The 26,546-nt window shown below is 33.7% G+C and overlaps 1 protein-coding gene across 1 annotated transcript in view; it reads right to left on the minus strand.

Annotated features, from left to right (window-relative positions):
• The window catches only part of LOC113509602 (leucine zipper putative tumor suppressor 2 homolog), a 106,485-nt gene that overhangs the window by 75,064 nt on the left and 4,875 nt on the right, over positions 1-26,546 (minus strand). Inside the window, exon 2 of the mRNA XM_026892958.3 lies at positions 5,568-5,701. Within this exon, the coding sequence (XP_026748759.2) occupies positions 5,568-5,681 (114 nt within the window). The 5' untranslated portion in view covers positions 5,682-5,701. The remainder of the gene's footprint in view (positions 1-5,567; positions 5,702-26,546) is intronic.

A 26,546-nucleotide genomic window follows, 5' to 3' on the forward strand; every position in this document is an offset into this window, starting at 1 on the left:
GTAAAAAAAAAATATTTTTACTTTTTCTAATGTTGCACATAATATAAATTCTTAGTTCGGGACTAGAGGGCGCTGTGTAATACATAGTACGTTTTTTTAAATAACATGTTTGTTACCAGCTGATAATGTAGCTATTGCGGGGGGAAAGGGATTATTAGTAATCGTATCTAACTGACCCATTGCTAGCAATACACCCTATCAGATTGATCTCCACGCTTTTCCCTCTAGAAACCATCGTAATTAATTCTAATGGTGTTCACGTCACGATGGGCTAACTGACCTGCTTCCATCGTCACCTATCATCCCTCACTGGTGCCCCGCCAGCATATGTCGATAGTGCGGGCGGGGTTACCATTTCATTATCATTCATTAAAAAAAAACGCAGCTATTGCTATAGGTGAAAGAATTTTATTTCAAGTATTGAGTTTATCTGTTACAAACAAAAAATCAAATCTTTACTCTTTAATATATATAATATTCGTTTAGATTTAATTGTGACAACCCTTAGAAAGCTTTGCGTACAATCACAAAGCTGATGGATGGACGTTAGCAGGTGGATTGGTACTAATTGGCGGTTTGCATATCCGAGCTCGTCCGAGCCTTACCGATGCTCAATTTAATTAGCGACTCAGTATCAGATCTAGTGAACTTGAGGCGAACGCTTTCTGATAACGCGGGTGGTCTCAACTATACTTATACTGACAGTCCCACCCAATGATCTTTAAAGATACGTTATACGTTTTTTGTTGTTGTTTTTTTTTACCACGAATGTGGCAAACAAGCATATAGCACGTCTGGTGGTGAATGGCTACCGTAAGCTATATACGCCTGCAACACTAGGGGTGTCACGTGCGTTTTATCGACCTTGAAAAAACTTTAATACACACTTTTACTACTTAACACACTTAATAAACTCCATACTGTAGTCCCCAGGGAAAACCTATATACGAGTATAAAATATCCATTAATCTATCTATCCCTACATACATTCGCATTTATAATATAAATTAATATTATAAATGCGAACGTTTGTACTATTATTTAATTGCTTATTTATTACCTATTTATAAACAGCAATATTGCTATATTTAATGCTAGCTGTTACTCGCGGCGTTGTTCGCTTCTAATTATGTAATTCCCGTATGTTAATCCTATTGAAACTCTTCAAGAATCCGGTATTATATTGTATTATACACTTAAATGATAATTACGTACCAAATACCTTAATAAAGTTTCAGCCAATTTAACTGAACGGTTATTTTATAGCATTTTATATGTGATTCTTTAAATTTGTGTAACTTTTGTATTTATGAACCGATTGAAATAAATCAAACACTAAGTGTTAAGTGGAGCAAATCGCAACACATTAATGAAAATCACATTTAAATCAATTAAACTATTTCAGAGATTAGCGTGCACAAACGTACAGACAAACAGACAAAAATTCTAAAAATAATTACTTCGTGTTCTATTGCTCCCATAAAGCCCTCCAATAATAGTTTTTCTTATATATCTTTCATGTACAGACAGCGACCAGTTACGATTCTATTATATGTATTGATTGATATATTAAACTTATTTATTTTCCATTACTAATTTGATGTAGTTTCAATCCGCAAATTTAATCTCATCACCAAAACTGCGAGTGAAACTGAATGAATCACCATATATATTAATTCGATTTTTCTCGAGACAAGCGTGGCGAAACGCATGAAATTAAAGATACCCGACTCAAAATCGTTCTCCAAATTAGTTGCTATTCAGCTACATTTGTAATAGAATGGTGCAGGTTGGTGGCGCAGGCACTCGCCTCCACACCCACGCACTCAGCACAAGAAATATGGCCTCTTGCACGATGCTCCACATTCTAAGTGGAACGAAAACGTTTACCTGTTAACTTCCACTGATATAACTAAAGTTATAAATAATTTGCCATGGATTTCTACGTGTTAATTTAGTGTCTAGTGATTTATCTCCGGCCATCCGGTAATTTCCTATCGAACCGGCTGACAAAGAAAAATTATATAGGAGATAGTGTATCGCATAAACTAAGAGAATATTAATACATCCGCAGATTATTACACAAAAAGTTCGTTGCGACTAGACTTGGCTCGTTTCTTGTTGCTCGACATCCTGCTCTGTGAACGTGCACCGGACCACAGATAATAGACCGTACCGTCGTACCGCTGTTTTCTATAAAAATAAAAAGCAAATAAGTATAATCTCGCGCCGTTCAGAGGTCAGGCGTGCACAGTCCCGCATTGTCTACCAATATAACTGGGAAATAATGCCCCCTTCATTCTTGCCTTAAACATCGGCAACGAACAAAGACCGTAAAAGGAGCCACCTACATTCTAAAATTGACACTACGGGAACAATAATAAAATGCGAGCATATAGACCATTGTAACTTTGTATGGAGCGGGAAAGGCTTGCCTGGCAAATAGTGTCCTGTCCGCGCACTCACAATGCGCTGATATAAAACTTAGAGATTGTTCGTTGTCTTTTTATCGTATGAGTCTTACTTGATAATTTAAAAGCGAATGGATAGATGGAAATAAATCTCACACGCTGCGCACTTAGTCATGAGGATGTACCTACGACAATGCATTTCGAATATTATATGAGTCATATTACCAAAGTATCGATGCATAATCATAAATAAATAAAACGTACTGCCTTTCAGAGGTTTCTGCTTTAAAGATTTTATTTTCGGCTGCCTACATAACCACGGCACGTGTTGAAAGTTTAAGACAGTTAATTTAATGAGTTTAAAAATAAATAGTATGGACCTGAACTCGGTCACGGTTCGGCACGATGCATCCGCGAAATATGCTTGTGTGAGTAACGGTAATGGGGCTTTGCCAATTAGTGCCTCCGGTAAATAAGCCGACACGTAGCACGTTGCTTAACTTACACAACTTCTCTACAATAAATGCAGAATGCAAATATACGATACCGGAGAATACGTTCTAATTGGTACTCTATATCAACAACTATTCTCTATACTACAAAACTATAGATAGGTAATCAAGTGTCAAGCTGCCATCTCGTAGACGCACAAAGTATAGAAGAAACTGTGCCATCGTGTTTGTTTTTATTTATACTCGCTAGCCCTGAAGTTACTGTCATAACATCAGATTGCACCTAATAAGAGCGTAAAGCTCACTGAGGGAACCATCCTGAGCAATTTATGGCGGTAAGGAGATTGCGCTCTCGCATAATCTGTTGCGTTTCGCCGCCAGCGCACTCCGGTCCCTGCATAAATTGCTGCGATTTGTGATACCTAACAACGATGGGGTTTTAGCGAATCGTTATAGAATCAGATTATACGCTGTAGACTCGTAATAAGTGGAACTCCGTGGATGACTTACGATTACATAAGTGTTGGATACCGTTACGCACATGGTAAGAGGATTTACGGATTGTCATTCGACTCATTTCGTCTCCCGCAATCCCGCGGCTCCATCAATCACGTCAGCTTATTAACCCGTTTCGTAAGAGACAAGGCCGGGTCGTCTTCGATCCGTTTTGATTTACGCATCACTTTCGTCGCGATACCGTTAAAGCTTTTAAACTGGCCGGCCGATAAGTCGAGGAAAGTCGGCGAAGCAAGACGGATGGTCTGCAGTTGCTTAATTTTATGTTAATGCTCGGTAAACTGGCGTGTGAAATGGAACGTGCCCCTACAGTGCCGCGAGACCGGTGACATTATCGTTACATAGATTAGTGTCGCGCCGTCGATATTAAAATAAAATATGAAACGTTTAGCCGATAGATAGAAACAAATTCGATACGGCGTGCATAGTTTACCTAATTTCTATTATGTTCCACGTGGGTGATTATTCGGTTTTAAATAAAATTGATTTCTCAATTGAGAAAGAGTTGACATGTTATGTTTGTTTATATTTAAAACGTTATTATTTAATGAAGAAAAATAATTATAAAAAAAATACCTAATAAATTTTAACGACTCAAAAAATGAGCAGATTATAATTTTGTACTAGTTTTTTTTTTTCTATACAGAAAGCTTTATTCTTTCCTTTACTATTGGGAATCCAATGTAAAAATCTTCCATGAATTTAAAGAGTTATTATACCTACATCTGAATTGACAGGTAGTGACATGTCTTGCAAAATATTTTTTCATGCCATATAATTATATAATCAGCAATTTGTAACCTATAAAACATAAATTTGAATAAAATCAATATAACATTACGAGTGTATATTATGTTACTGACTCGTTCTAGAATGATTAAACTCTGACCCTATCTCCATTTTAACTTCGGTTAAGTGCCCGGATAGCCTTCAAATGAATAATATCATTATACGTGAGGACATTTTAGTTATTTATTCAGATTTGATTATTTCACCTTTTAAATTTTGAAAAAACCTTCAGAATCAAACGGTTTTATGGCCCATAATAAGGAAATAGTAATTTAAAAAACAACAATAAATTAAAAATAATAAGAAATACAAAAATAAATTCTTATCTAAAAAAATAACCCGTTTTCGGATTTGTTTATGTATAGAGTTCTCGGTTTGTGAATCCAATTCCTACTTGAATAGTTTTTTATAATTATTAAATAATTTACTTAAATAAAAAAAAAAAAAACATAAACATACTACTAACATTTACTTTTCTTTATTAAAAAATTATTCGTATATGATAATGAGGAAGTTTTATGTCATTGGGTTATAACCTTAGATTATATAGATAAATTGTCTCTATACAAATGCTTCGAGAAAAGCGGGACAATTTTTTCATAAAATTTTTCGTGATATATAAATATAAGTGTTTCCTTTATAGCTCCTATGTTTAATTTGTCTTATAATTTTACATATTTTTAATGCGAAAAAACTCATTTTATTTATTAAATAATTAAATATAAATATGTCAATGTATATGCAATTCTGTGCCTAAATATATAGAATACTGATAAAAAAACGAGTCAGCGAATTTGAGAATTCTATATAATCCAAGTTATAACGTAAACAAACTCAATCTATGATTTAGTGTGTGTGTATGCGAACAATTAAAAAAAATATTTTCCCGCCGTTATGGTTTATTTTATCACTTTTTGCTAGCAAAGAGTATTTAATATCATTGTGATTTAAGAGTCGACACTGTACTTATATTGAAGAAATTAGAAAATTAATCTATGCAACAATCTAGAAGTATTAACACAATAAAATAAATGGAAATTTATTATATAAAGTATTATTAATAATATTATACTTCTATGCAATATATTGGTATTAATTATTATAAGTATCACTTAAAATTTAGACCTGAAGTATACAATTTATTACTATTAATTATTTTGAAATTCAATGATCTGATTGCATAGGTTTCATACAAACGTTTTTTCTTCTTCTATATGAGGCAGGACTGCAATAGACATATAAACGGTGCCATCTTTGTACGACTTACGACTTAACATAGTAAGTTTCCCTGTTTAGAAAATTACAAGTTACAACGTATTAAAAAGGGTACTCTCATTTTTCTGTAAAGAATAATATAACAAGAAATATATATATGGACATCTATCTACTAATTACTCACGTTGCCGAGGAAGCCGCTACAGGGCTGTATCGGAGGCGGCAGCGGTGGCAGGTCCGGGGAGCGTCGCCGGGGGCTCGCTCGCTCGCGGGTGCGCACCTCGTCCGTTTGGCCCATGCCTCAGTTGTGGTACATCACTGTGAAAAACGTTTTTTTTTTTTAAATATTTTCAACAATAATCTATTATAAATATTTATTACTTGTAATATGATAACGCCGACCCTAAGTAATAGGGGTAACGACAGAAAGATAATGATGATGATGGTAATTATCTATTAATTTTATGATGATTCATTGATTTTATTATATTATTTTTAATCACTGTATTTGAAACATTTATTATAAGTAGAATTAAGTTTCACAATGTCATTCTATCGAATAAAAAATACATACGTCTCACTAAAATTGAATATCGAATATGTAATTAACAAATCAACGCTTTGCAATACAATTATGTGTAACACACATGGCTGTTAACCAGAAATTGACTTGCAATTCAATCTAATCATTCCGAAACTCAATTACGGCGCAGCACTGTGTCAAATTGTGGCAAATGATCGTTACCACCGGTACCTGTCCGTGGATTCGCTGTTACATATTCGTATATATGCATATTACCAAACATAGTAACTGACCCATGTTTCTAGAAAATCAGTCACAGAGATTTTTTATTTAATATTATTATGACAAAAATTTTAATTAAGTAAACCATACAACACTTTCTGTTCCGTGGGTATCGTAAGAGGCGACTAAGAGAATGTAATGGTTGAGGGATAGGTTGCCAACCCGTCAGCCAAGCGTGACAACTATTAGTAAAACCTTCCTTATGGGGGAGACCTATGTCCAGCCGTGGATAGTTAACGGCTAATAATAATAATAATAAATAAGCTAAACAAACATACTTAACATAAACCTTACGTAATTAACCTATTATTTGACATTTCGAAGTGATTACTACGTATTTACAAGTAAAATAAGAAACGCGAGGTTATGTTACATGTTTTAATTGTGATTATATGAATATAGTAATCAGAAGCTGACTGTTTCCAAATATTCCTTATTTAAAAAACTTAGCATTACAAAGCAGAAGCTAATATCGTAAGTTTGTTAAAAAAAAAGATACAAACATGACAACATTAATATGATACCTCAGGAGTAAACTCTATGAATTTCATAAATAATTTTTAGAATAATTTCAGAATTGGTGAAGAGAATTAATAAACATACAGAAATAGAAGCAAATTGAGAACGTCCTGATTTTGAAGTCGCATTAAAGATAGATATCATAATGGCAAATCACAATGTTTTATGGCCTAACATTATTTTTCCAGTGAAAACTAGTAAAAACCAGATACAGGTGGTTCCGTAAACTAGCCTACAAGATCGCGGATCTATGATGGTTTTGATGTATATTGATTAGAACTCAACGGTTATGTCGAGGTCGTTTGTTCGCCTCTCAAAATTCCAGGTGGCATAGTGAAGTCATTCGTTTCTTTAGAATAGCAAAGTGCCCACTCCAATTACATTAAATGTCAGAAAACAGATATAGACTTCATGTTATTGGATAAATTTAATCCTTTTGAATGATTTAACGCAACAAACCACAAATCAAAATAAATCGATTACGTTGGAATGAATTTGATATGTACTTGGATAAATAAATTGACTATGTTACATTATCTAAATATTGTTCGTTGTTACATTTATTGTTTGAGAATAGCTGCACCAATTGGAGATATTTTTTTCTACAGGGCTTTAAAATTTTAAGACCTTTTTTCCTGAACACCAGTTACAGTTTATCCTTTATCTATGTACTTTAACATATTCAAAATATTCAGTGTCGATTTTCATTGATATATCAACATTGATTAAGTGGATTTTTGTTTTCTTTATTTTTTTTTATGGATGATAATGGAATGGTACCCTCATCCGCACTAACGGTATACGTTGATGAAGCGCCAGTAAAGGATGGTAGATGAGTATGAAAAGGAAGGCCAGTTAGCCTATCGTGATGAATACACCTGGAATTCAGCACGATGGTTTCCAGGGGGGGGACGATGTGGAGGTTGATCTGACAGGGTAAATTGCTAGCAATAGGATTTGTAGTCCGCATTAATAACAATTCGTTTTCCCCCTAATAAGTAGGTAAACTATTCTAAATTTTGATTAAAATGTATATTTCTAATATTTGTTCAAACCAAGATTAAGACTACCACTACGATGAAGTACCACTTTCCTGGTAGATCGTCAGATTTTTTGTCATTCTAAGTTGCATAACAAAATTTTCAGCATACAAATTACTACATACATATCTAATACCTATATAAAATTACTGACTTATCATTATATTTACTAAATTACGTATTAGCATCTTGGTTCAAGTAGAACAAGTTGTTTGAAATTACTCAGAATAAATATAATTTTACAACTCGTTTCAGTAATTGCTGATAAACAACATATCTGATTGCGTTATAATGTAAACAAGTAGGTAATGCAAAAATTTAGATAAACGACATTTGTAATATAAGTAACCTACTTAGGTACTTCATTTTCTTAATAATTGAAACTAAAGAAAATTTAATTTGCGTTCACATTAAAAGTAATAATAATTTAATGTAAGTACTGGAGGGGAAAGGGATTGTTAGTAATGGAGACTAAGAATCCCATTGCTAGCAATATACCCTAACAGGTCGACCTCCTTGCGGTTCCCCATGGAAACTATCATGGTTAATTCCTGATGAATTCATCATGATGGGCTAACTAGTCTGTTTTCATTCTCATCTATCACCCTTCACTGATGCTCCGCCAGCGTATCCCGTTAGCGCAGGCGGGGTTACCATACCATTTTCACCCATAAAAAGAAATGTAAGTACTGTTACCATAGCAGGAAGAAATAGCTTCAGTCCTTTCAATCGGGACTGTTCCTTATAGCAGTCCTATGGCAGTTCTTATGGCAGTCTATGGTGGAGGTCTATGATCACCAAATAATGAATTACTGATAAATGTATAAATATATAAATATGAAATAAAAAATCTATTTTTAATACAAGTAGAAATATAGCCGTATGGTCCCGAAATACAATAGGCCATCGTTTCATTTCTGTGGGTGTCGTAAGAGACGACTGAAGGAACTGGATCCCCAATACAGAGTTACCTATGTTCAGCAGTGGACAAGTAACGGTTACTACGATGGTAGTGAAAATGAAATGAAACATACTCTGTTATGTCCATGATACTGCTCATGTCTATAGGCGACGGTTACCACTTTCCATCAGGTGGGTCGTCAGCTTGTTTGCCATTCTAAGTTGAATAAACAAAAAAGAATAAAAAAAAATGCAACTACCTCTCTATCTCTGTCCTTACCAGCTCTAAGATTCACGAGATCTGCCCTGAAAACTATTGTAGTTAATTCCTAGTGAAAGTTACAATAGGCTAATTGATTTAACTTCATTAGGGGAAAGGAATTGTAAGTAATGGGATGTAACAGTCCCATTTCTAGCAATACAATCTGTCAGGTCGACCTCTACACGGTTGCCCCTGGAAACCATCGTGGTTAATTCTTGTAGAATTCGTTACCATGCGCTGACTGACCTGCTCTCATCCTTACCTATTCTTCCTCACTGGTGCCCTGCCAGCGTATACAAATAAAGCATGCTGGGTTACCATTCTATTATCACCTATTAAAAAAATCCTGTCTTCATCTTCAGCTGTCGTCGAAATTAAAGTGTATTGGAAACCCGACCAATAGAACAGATAGGGTTACCATTCCATTAATAAAATATTTAATAATTTCCATCAGTTAAAAATGTATAAAATAAGACTTTTATTTTATAAGTATGTATATGAATATATATTCATATTCAGTGACCTTGAACTATAAACAATGTGGACAGATAAGGTGGAATCACTCAAAAAAATTTTTTTTTCATCTTCATCGACTGGTTTGACTACTGCCTTTTAAAAAAATAATTTTACACCTTCTATGTAATATTAGCGATCTATGGTTTGAAGGCCTTTTTACACTATCAAATGTATATGATCATATCTAAAACTATATAATATCAATTTATATTTAACAACCAATTTAACTCACTTTTTATGCGTCAGGCAAGAAAAAAAGGTATACAAATAAATTTGTGTACTACAGAATTGTAATTTAATAAAGTTTTTAATTTTACAAAATAACAAATTTACATATGAGGTTTTCAATTGGTCTGTATTTTTATTATAGCAATTTTACGCGATTAGGCGTAATTAATCACTATCAATTCTTATAAAATAATTTCTTTTGACTGGCTATGAGTGCACAGCAAATATTACTAAGCCTAGGCAATTTAAATTTAAAACATAGATTTATTATTAGGTAAGAAAGCATTTTTGAAAATTATAACATGGAAAACACGACATTACGCGTGCTAAGTCAAGGACAATAGTTAGTTAATATTATAAATGTGAGTGTGTTTATTGTTTGTTTGTCACTTTTTGACCCTTTAACGACTCAATAAACTTGAATTTTCGTATACGAATACACATTTACTCTTTCTGTTTAGTGTTACGGTTGACTGGTAGAGAATGCCATCGGGCATTATGTCCGCCCTGTAGATATATGTTAACGTGTGCAAAAGTATAATAACTAATATTATAATACTATAAAATTATATATACTATAATATTATAATATAATACTAAATATATACATACCATATAGAATGGAGAAGAGTATAGGTTCATATATTAATTTACCTCTGCAATCTCAGTCACGCAGACAAAGTTGTGGACAAATGCTAGTCGTAAATCAAATATTTTCAATATGAACAACTTGTCGTTTATTGTTGTGTGTGTTTAAAATTAAAAACGCTTTTATGCGGAGCAAAATGTTCGGTAATTACAACTTTAAAATAAACATATGATCACATATTTAATAGTGTAATACGTGCCTAATTTGCATAAAATAATTTTACAAGCTAATAATCGATCGGTTTATTTAATTTATTAATATAACGCGACCGTTTGCTCGACCTGTTTAACGGACATCTTTTTCATTGATAATAACTTACGTAATAGAATTCAATTATGAATAGGTAAGTGAATGAATAAGTAGACGACTCAAGGCGAATTCTTAAAAGAGGTTTTTACGGCAATAAATGTTGGTAAAACTTTTAAAATAGTATTTATCATTGAACATAAATCTTCTATTATAAAAATACTCAGACATAGTTACTGGGATTACGTCTATTATTAGAAAAATAGTGTCCTAAAATAATTTTTACATAGATAATATAAAGTACGTTTCACAGGTCATGATTTAGTCTCAAAACGATTAAAAATTGCTTGATTTTTTAATAAAACTAATAGACGAAATTGGTACATTATTCAAACTGCCGAAACCAAACCAATAATTTTATCTTTTAATCAGCCAAATTCTATTAAAGACTATTATTTATAACAGTATATCAGTGTTTTGCTCTTTTGAGGGCAAAGCAATAAACTAAGTTGTGACCATTTTGTGTTTTTGTGGCACACTCACAAAATAAAAAATTATGTTACTTCTTTTATATATTTTCCATTTTTTTTTTGTATATGTATTCTTTTTTATCTTATCTGTGTGCTGTAAGTAATTCAAATAAATTATATATATAACTATAATTTTTTTTTAGGATAATAAATTTATATAGCAAAGGCTTTGATGTTGATAGAACCATGATCTCAAGACTAGACAAATTTTATTTCACTAAAAGTGTTTTCGTGAATTCAGATATAATATATGGCATCATGCATGAAATTAGTTTCATAATCCTTAATTACGAAGTGTGTTTGTTTCTTTGTTACTTAATCAATATAAAATTTGATATATACGTATTAATGTAATACAGAAGGATATAGGCCACTTTTTATCCCGGACGGTGAATATATTCCTAAATTTATGAAATTGCGGGTAAAAGCTGGTGAAAAATCATTACATGTATATTTAAATAACGTAATTGTTTATTTTATATCAGAGGGTGACAAACGAGCACGCGTTTGACCTGAGGAAAAGTGATCACTGCAATCCACGGACATTGACATTACCAGGGGAGTGTTGTCAGTTGTCAACACCACTTGCCAATAAAATTATATAAAATTATAATTAAATTATATTATAATATTATAAAATGTTTGTTAATTTTATTTTTAAAACGCTGTTGATTTTTTTTAATAAATATTAGGAAATGCCGCTGTAGAAAATTTATTCTACATTTCTACAGCTTACACAATATGTTTTAAATATTCTCATATTTTATTAGTGTACTGTACGAGTAATGAGTATTGGATCTACACGGATGTCGGCGTTTGCAAATCAAGAGACGCTCTAATCACCGCCCGTCACTCACCCCGTGTCCCCAGGCGGAGAGATAGTAGCTAGATGAATCCACATATGTAGTATAGACATAAGAAAATATAATAAATACTAACTTATGACTATATTATAATGTGGTAGGTATAGTCAGTAATATTTTGCCGGCAAGACTTTGCGGCAAGCATAAGACTCGAATTTTATTACACTTCGACAAAGTTTGCTGGCTTTGACAAAGTTCGATTTCTTACCTCTGTCCCATTCGTGTTTCAACCGTGAAGCAGTTGTGTTTGCATGGCTGTGTTTCGGTTTGAAGGGTGGCGTGAATTACTGGGTACAGAGGAATAACACCTGAGTCCTCAGGAATGGCAACGCATGGGGGTATCATGGGCAAAACAATATACTCTGTTATGTCCATGGTACTGCTCATCTCTATAGGCGACGGTTACCACTTTCCATTAGGTGGGCCGTCAGCTTGTTTGCCATTCTAAGTTGTAAAAAAAAAGATCAACAGGATGTAAACTTGAGCGAATCTCTAGGAAAGAATAGAAAAATTAACGATGTGCAACAAGGTTAAACGTGACCTGTATTTGCATATTTTTTTGGAAAGTCCATTTTAATTACTGATTTGAAAATTATGCAAGTCAAAAAAGAGAAAATTTGCCGTCTGGCCGCGACAAAAAACTGTCTACTATTGAACGTAGGTCTTTCCCATATTATATCCCTGCTATTTACTCCTATAAGAGGGCTTTGTCACTAGTTGCCACACATGGCAGGCGTGTTACCAACCGTTGTTAAGGTTTAGTGATGTTTTAAGACTGCTGTCCATCTTTAGACCATTAAGTTCCCCTTAGTCGCTTCTTCCCAAAGAGGGTTGACGTAAGGCAGGCGGTCGGTCGTAAAACTATATCTAAGCCAAATCTTTTTGTAATATGGATAAAAACATATTACGCCGACCCGAAATAAGAATTGGGATAAGGGTGGGAAGATGATGAGTCGCCTCTTACGATACCCACGGGAAAGGAAAGGGTGACCTATTCTATGTCGGAACCACATGGCGAAATTTGGTATACCACATACAATATGGGATGGAGAAGGACATAGGCTACTTTTTTATTCCGGTTAATGAACATATTCCAGACACGCGTACGAAATCGCGGGTAACAGCTAGTTAGTCCATAATATTATGATGTTACGTTTACATCATGCGTAAAAACGTTAAATCGAAATTACAAAACTTTAAAAGAGAAAATTTATTATTAAAATTCCAGGCATTACTATGTAGTAGTTACATATAGTAAAAAGTATAAATTACAAGTTCCGAGATATTCGAATTCCGAAACTATTATAAACTAATATTAGGTAGACGCCCGCGCACCATCAAATTATAGGGTTGGGTGCACTTAAACGAGGAACGGTTTATGAAGACATTGGGCTATTTTTTTATGGTATGAAAATGGAATGTATCCCAGCCTGTGTTATCGATATACAATGGCGGGGCACCATTTAATGATGATAGACAAGTCAGTTTGACCTATCTTGATGAATTCACCAGTAACTAATCACGATGGCTTCTAGGAAGACTATGTGGAGGTATATATAGTTATATATATATATATATATATATATATATATATATATATATATATATATATATTTAATAGATAAAAATGGAACGGTTACCTCGTCTGCACTATCGGTATATGCTGACGGGACACTAGTGAGGAATGATAAGTAAGGAAGAAAGCAGGTCAGTTAGCTCATTGTAACGAATTAAAAAATGGTAGTTTCCAGAGAGAACTGTGTGAAGGTCGACCTGACAGGATGTATTGTTTTGCAATGTGAGTTGTTGAATCCAATTACCAACAATCCCTTTCCCTTTAATAATTAATTTATCATCTTGTACTAAAATATAAATAATTTTATTTCTTTATATCACCATCGAGTATCTTTGCTCATCCTAAAGGAGACTCTAAACCAAGCAACGAATTTTGATACAGGTTTCACTTAAACATTTAAGCACATATTTTTCAAATAAGGTGTCCTTATTAAACTTATGTATAAGTAGATAAGTAAGCTCGAAGAACCGACAACCCATAGGAAAGAAAGGTTCTTGAGTGGCGACCACGTACGGGTAAACACAGTTTAGGACGACTCCCCACTAGATGGAGTGACGACCTAAAATGCGTTGGAGAGAGTCAGTGGATGCAGGTGGTTCAGGACCGTTCGTTATGGCAGTCTATGGGGGAGACTTATGTCCAGCAGTGAACGGATAATGACTGAAATGATGATGATGATGATAAGTTGATTAATTTAATAGTTTGTATTTTTACATTCGTGCAAAGCTGGGGGTAGTTGATTTTATATACTGTGTCTTTGTCTGTTCATTTTTTGTCGATCAATATACATCCTATAATATAAAGAACCTATGAAAAGATTTTTCTTGTGAAAATCCGTGACTATTTTTTTACAACACAGGGGGCAAACGAGCATGCGGCTCACCTGATGGTAAGTGATTACCGCCACCCATGATCACCTACAACACCAGCGGCATTACAGGTGTGCTGCCGGCCTTAAATCCGTGAAGTTGTCTGGTCAAACTCGAGCTTTTAATGATATCCAGCAGACAAGTAATGTAATGGGAGACGTCGGTAACTAGTGACAAGGTGGGACGCATAAAGTGGACCGTGTGTGCGCCGGCGTACTCCTAGAGACACGATGCAAACCGTTTACAATGTACAAAATCTAAAATTATAGATATAAAATCCTGAATATTAACACCCAATTTTTCTTAGTATTTTTTCTTAGTAGTATTAATAATACAGTTATTAGCGAGTCGCTCCGGCTACGTACGGATATACAGATATTTTATACTAGCTTAATTGGCAATTTTTTTGAGTTACATTATTGTAATTTTCGTAGAGATCTCTATTAAAAAAAAAAGTAATACACAGCATACGTTACTCGCTGAAAACGTAGCTTTCTAAAGGCGAAAGAATTTTTAAGATCGATTAAGTAGTTTTTGAGTTTATCCATTACAACGAAGGAATCAAATCATTCAAGTTTATAATATTTGTATAGATAACACTTATAGATTTTTCATCTCCGAACGAGGAGTAATATATTACGATAGTTAATTATAACTATACTTATATACAACTTATCTTTCAGTCTTATACAAAACATAACTTTATAAAGAATGAAACAATTAATGAAATACGTCAAGCTATGTACAAACTCTATATAGATAATATGTTCTCTTAAAAAAGAAAGTTAATGAATAAGAATAAGAGAATGCTTTATTGCACCAAATCGAACTTTTATGCTATACATTGCTTTATAAAAGTGTTGCCACATTAAAGAAAAGAATAAACAAAAATAAATTGCAGCTAAGCCTCCGGACTATGTGTGTCATTATATCTCGGCGGTGGAACGCCCGTGGCACACAAATAGGTGATAAATATTATGTCGTTATCGCAACAGAATCGACATGGACACACGGATCCACGGTACACGGTGCCGCGGACGCGTCCGACCACCGCGGCCGCCCCGTGAGAACGCCATTGATCTCCAATTTACAACGTGTACTTATGTTACACAGTATAATTGTTCTATTGAACTTGCTGCGTGAGTTGAGCTGGATTTAGACCAAGCGAATGAATTATGTTCTAAATCCAAATACAGTATACTCTGTTATATCCATCATGTCTATGGGCGACGGTTACTGCTTTCCATCAAGTGGGCCGTCAGTAAAAAATAGGGTGAAAACAATACGTTTTTCTTAAAGAAACTTAAAGATTAAAAAAATAACAAATAATCTATGTACGAGATCTTGTAACAGAGGTTTTTTTTTTGATGGGTGAAAATGGTATAGTAACCCTGCCTGCGCTAACGGGATACGCTGGCGGAGCACCAGTGAAGGGTGATAGATGAGAATGAAAACAGGCCAGTTAGCCCATCATGATGAATTCATCAGGAATTGACCATGATAGTTTCCAGGGAAAACCGCGAGGAGATCGACCTGGTTGGATATATTGCTAGCAATGGGATTCTCAGTCTCCATTAATAACAATCCCTTTCCCCCCTGGTTTAAATATCGAGTTCCATAAAGAAACCGACTTCAATTGTGACAAAAACAGTTTTGATGTAAAAACTTAACTATATATCGTTATCGTTTCTTAAAAAATAATTCCAAATTGGTCTAGAACTGACGTAATTTTTTTATACCACTGACGGGCAAACAAGCATATGGCCCACCTGATGGCAAGTTATCGTAGGCTATGAACGCCTGCAATACTAGGCGCGTGCGCGTTGCTGACTCTGAAGAAACTTCTTTATCCCTTTTTTAAAGAACTCCATGCTGTAGTCTCTTGAAAGAACCTCGACAGCTTCTTGTCTCATTTCAGGGTTATGAGGTAATAAACATAAGAAATATGGCCGAATTGAGAACTTCCTTCATTTTGAAGTCGGTTAAAAAAAGACAGTCGTGTTAGTACAAAAGTCGATTGCTTGGGTACCTCTGTCCTATTCGTGTTTCAACCGTAAAGCAGTTGTGTTTGCATAGCTGTGTTTCGGTTTGAAGGACGGGATATGGCGTCAATTTACTGGGTACAGAGGAATAACACCTGAGTCCTCAGGAATGGCAATGCATGGGGGGTATCATGGGCGAAACAGTATACTCTGATATGTTCATGGTACTGTTCATGTCTATAGGCGACGGTTACCACTTCCCTTCAGGTGGGCTATCAGCTTGTTTGCCATACTAAGTTGTATAAAAAAAAATAGTATAGAAGGCCTTTTTGACTCAATCAACTTCCAGCGGAAGGACATCTGAACAATAACAATATCGTAACCTTCAAGAAATGAGCCTATTCTTTTGGTAAGGCCGGTAGCACACTTGCTTTTTTTCCGGTGTTGCGGGTGCTCATGACACTTACCATCAGAACAGCCGCATGCTCGTTTACCCCTGTATTAAAAAAAGAACCATGCTACTTTGAGAAAAATGTTCAGTTTCACTTACACTGCTTAAAAGGACTACACAAACAAAATACTAAATGCATTATTGAATACTCAGTGAGAATATCCGTAAAAGAACCAAAGTGACTGGTACAGCCCAAAGATTAAGCTCGAAAGATAGCTTAAAGTACCGACGACCGGTGGGGAAGAAAGGTACTTGAGTGGCGACTCCGTACGGGCAAACGTATAAATATAAAAATGAATTTATTTGTTACTTCTAGATGCCTTAGCAGTTTAATCAATTGTCATGAAATTTGGTATACCCATTGAAGAAGGAAATATCCTGGCCATGCGAAAGAAGTCGCGAGTAATAGCATATTTATAAAAGATTATATAAAAACTTACGCAATATAAAAAAATAAATGCCTATTCTAATGTGCCATATATTTAGATCAAAATTCGAGAAACAGTGTGACATATCAATAGTTGACGTCATAGCATTATTTAATAGCTATTTTGAGCATTAAACTGTTGAATAATCTGTTGTAATTTCCATAAAATATTGATTATCTGTAATATTGTTATGCGACAAGCTTTTGTTCGCGACTTTGCATTGGTACTCGAATACTATTCTATGTACTCGTATACCTATTATTATGTAAGTTTAATGCGTTAAATACATGACTTTACTTCATAATATAATTGCATTGTGTTCCACAAATAAGACTACTTCAATTGTTGCAAAATCAATTATTTTGATATTAAAACTAAATTACTAAACCGATTTCGATAAAATTTCTATGGAATCAATCTGTAAATATATACTTTCAATTAAAAAATAAATTTTCCAAAACGGTTTACAACTGAGGGAGTTATAAATTAACAAACATTTAAAAAAACATGCAACCGTATTAAGAAGCTTCTTGTTTTTGAAGTCGTTTAATAACTATTATTAAGGATTATAAATATCATTATTACTTAGGTAGATGTCTCAAGATCAAAGATATTTTATTATATTATTTATTTATTTATTTATTTATTTACACTTTATTGCACCAAGTAAAAAGAGAAATAACAAATACAGTAAATGTTAATGAGAAGTGATACAAAAGGCGGCCTTATCGCTAAGCAATCTCTTCCAGACAACCTTTGGGTAGAGGACATTAAGAAAAAGACAAAGAGTAGGTGGCGCACTATTATATAAATATTATCATATACAAACATATATAGATACATACATACATATATACACATACATATATAATATATACACAATTAAATATATACATAACATACATACATACATACACATACTTAACAGCATACATACAACAGAAAAAAATGACGAAGGAAAACGAAGAGAGAAGACAGGAAAATAGTACTAAAGTGAGAGGTAGTAAGATTTAACAGAGGTTTTGAAGCTAGTAAGAGTTTGAGCGCACCGAATAGAGGTAGGTAGTGAGTTCCATAGACGAACTGCCTGAACAGTAAAGGATTTAGAATAAAAGGAAGAAGAATGAGTGGGAAATTTAAGTCGGAGGTTATTGACACTGCGTAAAGTATGATCATTAGCCTCACTGAGAAACAAGAATCGGTCTTTTAGAAAATCAGGAGCAGCAGGATTAAAAAGGATTGTGTAAAGAAGAGACAGGATATGCAGATTACGACGAAAACGGATAGAGAGCCACTTGAGTTGAGTACGAAATTGAGAAATGTGATCATATTTGCGAAGACCAAATATGAAGCGGATACATAAATTTTGGAGACGCTCAAGCTTGTTTAATTGCTCTTCGGTAAGGTCTAAATAACATGAGTCGGCATAATCAAGAATGGGTAGGAGTAAGGTGTGTGCGAGCGCAATTTTGGTGTTAACTGGGAGGAAATTACGTAGTCTATTTAAGGCAAAAGTTGCAGCAAACATTTTTTTACTGACCTCCGAGATTTGTGGAGACCATGACAAAGTGTTATCAAAAATAATGCCAAGATTTTTTACTTTTTTCTGGTAATCTATCATAACCCCATCAAAAACCACAGGCGGAAGACTGGTCGAGGAAATTTTGGAAATTAGTATGGGACTCCCAATAATAATGGCTTGTGTCTTCAAGGGGTTTATAACAAGACCATGAGATTTACTCCAGGCAGATATACGTTCCAGATCGGCGTTAACAGTAGATATTGCTAAAGAGATATCAACCAGAGGGGCTAAAGAGTAAATCTGTAAATCATCTGCATAAAGGTGGTAGGAAGATTGAAGTTTCGAAGTGATAGTGCTAATAAATATTATATATTTAAATTAATTATTATTTACTTTCATCTAGCTTTTTGCCGTAACGTCATCCGCGTGACTGAGATATATTCACTGACTGGGATAAAATGTAGCCTATGACTTTCTAGATTTCATATAGTACCAGTATACAAAATGTCCAAGTGATTGGATAACACTTCTTTGCGTTTTTTTTTTATTGGTGAAATAAATCAAGGTTAATTCATGTAATTCATGTTCAAAAATTAAAGGAAAAATGTGGTTTTTTTTTATGAGTGAAATGGAATGGTAACCCCACCCGCGCTATCGGTATATACCGACGGGGCACCAGTGAAGGATGATAGGTGAAGATGAAGCAGGTCAGTTAGCCCATCGTAACGAATTCATCAAGAATTGTTTACGATAGTTTCCAGGGGAAACCACGTGGAGGTCGACCTAATAGGGCATATTGCTAGCAATGGGGCTGTCAAACTCCATTGCTAACAATCCCTTTCCCCCCAAGGAAAAATGGTTAAAAAAATAAATTTGACAGTTATGGTTTTTTTTTTCTGCAATGTACATTAAAAAGGTATCCAGACACGATCAACTTAAAGTAAACTTGTTTTTTTATACAAATTTTGGGCATTCAATGTTATGATGGAAATTTCCACCATTATGCAAAGATATTAAAGCCTCAAAGGATAAATAAAAATAAATAAACTCACTTTCACATTTATAATATTAGTAAGGACTTAGGATATCATATGTTAGTGTAAGTTAATAACTTAGAACAAATCCTATTAATATTATAATGTCGCCGTGTCGTCCCAGCATAGAATAGGCCACCCCTTCTTTTCCCGTGGGGGTCGTAACAGGCGATTAAGGGAAGGCGATGAATGGACAACAGCACCCCTTTTAAAATATCTTCAAAGCCTAACTGCGGTTGCCATTCCGCCTGCCAAGCGTGGCAACTACTGGCAAAACCCCCCAAGGGGTGGCTTATGTTCATGATGATGATGGAATGCGAAAGTTTGTAAGGATGGCCGGATGAATGGATGTTTGTTACTACTTCAAACAAAAACTAGTGAATTGATTTAAATGAAATTTAATACATGGGTAGGTTAAATCCTAACTTAGCACATAGGACACTTTATACACTGATTCACGCGGGCGAAACCATGAAATACAACTAGTAAAACATAAATAAGATCATACCACAGATTAACAAACAAAGAGAATATATACTATAGCTAAATATTTTTTTCATATATATTTTGCAATAAAGATTCCGAGACCTTACGAACGGCCACGACTCTGTTACGCCGCTAACGAATGACTTACAAAGAAATAGTCCGTATACAAAATCACATCCATTGTATAAAAAGAACATCTTTAAAATGTAACCTTCAAAGTTTAAAATTGATTGGATAAATTCGAAATGTGTTTTGACAGGGGTCAAGTTACATTGGCGATAGAACACCGGCGTTCATGACAAAGGGAGTCAATTTGAGTGTAGTGGTATCTAGAATCGTGATTCATCCGTTCAATAGTGATTATCTTGAAATAATATGGCGGAGAGACTCGTGAGCTGTGTCTTTTAAACCGAGAAACAGTGCTTATTGGAAATAGATGGACTATAAATAATTGAGGCCTTAACTGTATCACTTTTGTTTCATATCGATTTTTGATAGTGTTTTGTTATTGCCTAAAATCGTGTTTCATACTATATCAAGTTTTACGCTGTTACAATGTCGTTTCTGCATATACTTTTAAAAAATTGTATGGCGTTTCTAAACATCGATTATTGACTACGGTAAAGCAAAAAACAGCCTATCCGGGTTTAGCTTTTAATTAACTAACAATTAATTTATTAGGTGGATATATTTATTTATAAATATTTAGAACAATGCCTGAAGCATGAAGTCTACCATAAATCACGGAAAGAACAATGACACACCATTTAGCCATTTCAGCTTAAATATTTTTTACTAATTTTTGGCAGTTTGTGAAAAAAAAATATGAGGTCGTTTTTTAGAATATAATTTTTCCACAGTTAAGATGAATCGTTAATTTAAGATTAGTTTGCAAAAAAAAATCGACTTTAATTGTAGCAAATCCAGTTATTTTGATTTAAAAATAAACTATTAAACCGATTTTGATAAAATTTCAATGAGACAAATCTGTAAATATAATCTTATAGAAAAAAAAAACAAATAAGTTTATAATTGATAGAGTCATGAGATAACAAGTATAAAATAAAATTCAACCGAATTGTGAACCTGCTTTTGAAGTCAGTTAAAAAATCAAACCATTTAGGTTAATATTGCATCGAAAACACGTATATACTTAAAATAGATAGATAGATACTCTTTATTGTTTCCTTCAAAAGATTACAATAGTAAACTTATTATAAATATAAATAATTACAAGAAATAATCACAATGAGAAAACAATGGGCGACCTTAAAATACTTACGTTTATTCCCTTATTTAGCAGTTACATAAAAAACTAATAGGTACATTTAATTTTAGAAACCAATAATAAATCGCGCGATCAAATAAATGGATATGTACAGAAAATACGTATATGCATAAATGTAGTTACATTTATTTCCTTATTTAGCAGTCAGATAAAGACTCATACATATAATAGGTACATTTAATTTTAGAAACCAATGATAAAATTGCATGATCAAATAAATAAATATGCTTAGTAATTAAAATTATATTGTAGATTGCAAAAATTACAGCAAATATAGGTAATTGGACCACGGTCATTATTTGCCTAAACATTCATCGATGCATTAATTTTAACACGATATTTTATTTCAAAAATTAAATATGAGTTGGTCAAAACTTCAAGCATTCACTTCCGTTGTATATGTTGCAGTCAAAACTCTTAACCAGTCAAAAGTACTATTGACTAACAAAATCAGTCAAAAGAAATAAAATAAAAAAACCAATAATTTTCAGTCAAAACTATTTGTTAAGTTTTGACTGCAACATATATATATATATATATATATATATATATATATATATATATATATATATATATATATATATATATATATATTCCATATATAATACGCATGTGTTTATTTTAATAGATGATAATAGAATGGTAACCCCACCACCTGCGCTATCGGTATGTACTGGCGGGGCACCAGTGAGGAATGATAGGTGAGGATGAAGCAGGTCAGTTAGCCCACTGTGACGAATCTAACAATACAAAGTCTCCCTCTGGTAACCTTCCTCTTGAATCATTCTATCTATAAAAAAACCGCTTTAAAATCCGTTGCGTAGTTTTAAAGATTTAAGCATACATAGGGACGGACAGACAGCGACAGCGACTTTGTTTTATACTATGTAGTGATTTTATCAACAGACTTTAAAAAGGAGGTTCTCTTTGGTTTGGTTCATATTTTTTATGGAATCGATTTGGAAAATTCTTTTTTTATCTCTATAAATGTATTCGCAGATTAGTCCCATAGAAATTTTATGAAAATCGATTCTGTAGTTTAGTTTTTAAATTAAACAAAACAAGTTATTTTGATGTCGGTTTTTTGTGGAACATAATCTTCACTTAACTGTACTTTTATACTTTTATCTGACGGTATTTTGGATTTCTCTTCGAGATAAGTCAAGCTAAGAAGCTAATCGTGTGACGCAATCTTAAATCCTAGAGTGAAAGGACATACGAAGTTAAAAGGAAGACGAACTAATGCTTGGAACACGAAGTGTTTTCAACTGTCTTCGCGACGATCTCGTTCCAGTAAGTAGGTAGATGCCGAGAGATATGCCGCCACAGAGGTGTTATCAACACGGACAGTTTCACTTATTGCACTGTCAGATAAATGAATAACAATTTCAACACATTGTGCTGTTTGTCGCAATAACTCGTTTATCTTCTTTATTTTTTTTTTTGTTTTGTTTTGAAAACATCCACTGTTTCGACTATTTGGAAACGGCTATTCTATACTAGTGCCTACCATAAATGCAACCGTGTAGGTAGATATTAGTAAATAAACAAAATAAAAAGGACTACGGTTAATCCAAATTTGAACGGTTTTTACATAACGTATTGTACTCACACTTACAAAATATATTATAAATATTGAAATGGAGGGATTGTTAGTAATGGGGTATAATTTCCCCATTGCTAGCAAAGGAAGGGCGAGGAATGGGCAGCAGCATCCTTCTTACAAACATCTCTAAAAGCCTAATTTCGGTTGCCAACCCGCCTGCTAAGCGTGGCAACTACTAGCAAAACTCCTCTTATAGGGAAGGCTTATGTCCAGTAGTGGGCAGTTAACGGCTGAAATAATAATAATAAATAATAATAAAAATTGGAAAACACATAAATTACGTAATGACCTGGTAAACAATATTATACTCCCTACCGCCACCTATTGGATACGTTTATTTTTCTTATTGGCATAAAAACTATCCTATGTTTCAGTTGAGCGGTTTCGGAGATTAGCGTGAATGAACATCGGGACACATGATTTTTTATAGTAAGACCTTATACTCGCGACTTCGTCCGCATAACCGGAATATGTTTACTAATCGGGATAGAAAAGTAACCTATATCCTTTTTTATTCCATATAGAACGGGTACCAAATTTCATAGTTATTTGTATGATTAGCTGGCAAGACGCTGTTTCACATTTATAATATTAGTATATGCTGTATGAACTTATAGACATATCAGTTTTAAATAAATTAAATTATAACTTTTTAAATATACATATATTGTTCCAGTTTAATGTGGATGTTGGTTCTAGATTTATAATGAACTTTTGATTTGACTCCAAGTTTTTTGTTTCTTTGTTTCTAATACTTTATTGTACAGTATAGTCTTAAATTGTAGGATACATAATTCTTAAGAAAAGACAGCGGACTTATCCCATAAATGGGATTTCTACCAGTTAAGCTTTGAATGTGTAATAGAAATTGAGAATTGACCGAGATAAAAGAAAATAACAGCTATGTAATTAAAAAAAAAAACAAAACAAATATATTTTTTTATTACTGAATTTTACATAAAATAAGATAATCGAACATAGACAAATTTTTCGCTTTTTTTTTTAACATAATAGGTAATAAGTTAGTGATGCAACGTTGGTATAAATCGATCGCGGTCGACTAGTGATGCACCTGAACATAAATATATTGAGTGTTAATTAAGGCAGCCGCGAAAATCTATTAAGTCAGATTACTCTGCATTTTTCAAATTAGATACACCTATTTTATTAAAGTTATACTCGTGGACCCTGAACACTAAAAGTATGTAGGTACCTACTCAACACAATCACAAAATTGTGGACAAATACTGGCGTGTATGGTCAACGTGGACAATGGGCAGGTAATTATAGTGAGACGTGGGCGACCAATACCGCGTCGTCAATACTTTTGAGGCTATCTGATAATCTAGGCCACTAATAAGGTCTGATTTGTGCCTATCCGCCGTAACTTACCAGATTCGATCGTACAATTTGATAAATTACAGCAATTTAAATTCTTAAAAAATTCTTCAAGGCTTTTTTTTTTTATACAACTTAGAATGGCAAACAAGCTGATGGCCCACCTGATGGAAAGTGGTAACCGTCGCCTATAAACATGAGCAGTAGCATGGACATAACAGAGTATACTGTTTCGCCTATGATACCCCCCATGCGTAGCCATTCCTGAGGACTCAGGTGTTATTCCTCCGTACCCAGTAAATTCCACCATATCCCACCTGTCAAACCGAAACACAGCCATGCAAACACAACTGCTTTACGGTTGAAACACGAATGGGAGAGAGGTACCCAAGCAATCGACTTTAAAAAAAAACAGTTTAAAAAACTGTTTGTTAAAAACAGTTCATGCTTGACGATCGCTTAACTCAGTTATTGATAAAAGTCTAAAACTTTCCACAGATTTATTTTAACTGTTACATTGTTTTGTCACTTTCTTTCAAGTTGGGAATTTGACTCGAAAAGAAAGAGACAAAACAATTTAATAGCTTAAGCAGATTTATGAGATGTTCAAAGTTTTTATAAATAAGGGCATTAATTTATATCTACAACATTACAGGTTGTAAATGTTTTATTTTTATTTTAATAAATTTGCCGATAGGTATTTAATATAATAATTAAATTCCCAATTGATTTAAAATGGAAAAGTTAATATTTAGGTAAATTAATATTGTTTAAACTAATTAATTTCTATTTACTATAAATTAATCTTAAAGATAAGAATGTTTATTCTGATGCTTTTGCCTACTTAGGTATATCTATTAAAATATATTTATTAGTCCAATATTCCAATAGAGTACAGATTGTTTGTTATTTTATATTAAATAAAAATAGCTACATTAAATGTCTTACATGTTACACGATACTCATAGACTGATTATCTACCTGTCAACTCCAAAGAACTAAGTTAATCTAACGATTTGTAATTACTTAATAGATATTTAAGCAGATAGGCATCATCCTTACTAACATTATAAATGGGAAAGTGAGTTTGTTTGTGACCTTATAACGCCTTAACGGCTTAACCAATCACTGTGAAAGGGGGGAAAAGGGATTGTTAGTAATGGAGACTAAGAATCCCATTGCTAGCAATATATCCAACCAGGTCGACCTCCTCACGGTTCCCCTGGAAACTATCATGATTAATTCCTGATGAATTCATCATGATGGGCTAACTGGCCTGTTTTTATCTGCATCGATTACCCTTCACTGGTGCCCCGCCAGCGTATCCCATTAGCACAGGCGGGGTTACCATTCCATTTTCATCCAATAAAAAAAATCACTATGAAATTTAGTATCATCATATCAGCCTTTAACTGTTCATTGCTGAACATAAACCTCCCCCTTGGGGAGTTCCGCCAGTAGTTGCCATGCTTTGCAGGCGGATTGGCAACCGCAGTTAGGCATTAGAGATATTTTAAGAGGGACGCTGCTGTCCATCTCTCGCCCTACTTAGTATTTCGTATTTTAAATTTGCGAAATTCAGTATATACGTACTATATGAGATGGAGAAGGATATAAACTATTAAATCAGTCTCGATCTACAGACAAAGTCGCGAATAAAAGTCACAGCTAAAAGCTAGTGCATAATAAAGTCCCTTTAAATAGGTAATAAGAACTCTTTATGTAACTTTAGACATAGTAAACATTTTAATTTATATAGGTTAATTTTTATTTTATTTTGTTTAATTTTTTATAATTATTATTACCTAATATAAAAACAGTGCACGAGCCGGCGAGCGTCCTTAATACATTTGAGAATCATGAACCGTAACAATATACCTAAGCAGAACGTAATTAATGTGTTAAACAGAAATTATAAGAAACTAGCTTAGCTACTTCGTACATATTTGGATTTCAGAAGCAAGAAAGGATTTTAAAGAAATAAATAAATAGACCACCTGTAAATGTCGTATCAAGATATTAACA

The sequence above is a fragment of the Galleria mellonella genome, unplaced genomic scaffold, assembly GCF_026898425.1.
Source record: "Galleria mellonella isolate WM207_F2 unplaced genomic scaffold, CSIRO_AGI_GalMel_v1 utg54, whole genome shotgun sequence".
In the NCBI taxonomy this organism is placed as follows: Eukaryota; Metazoa; Arthropoda; class Insecta; order Lepidoptera; family Pyralidae; genus Galleria; species Galleria mellonella.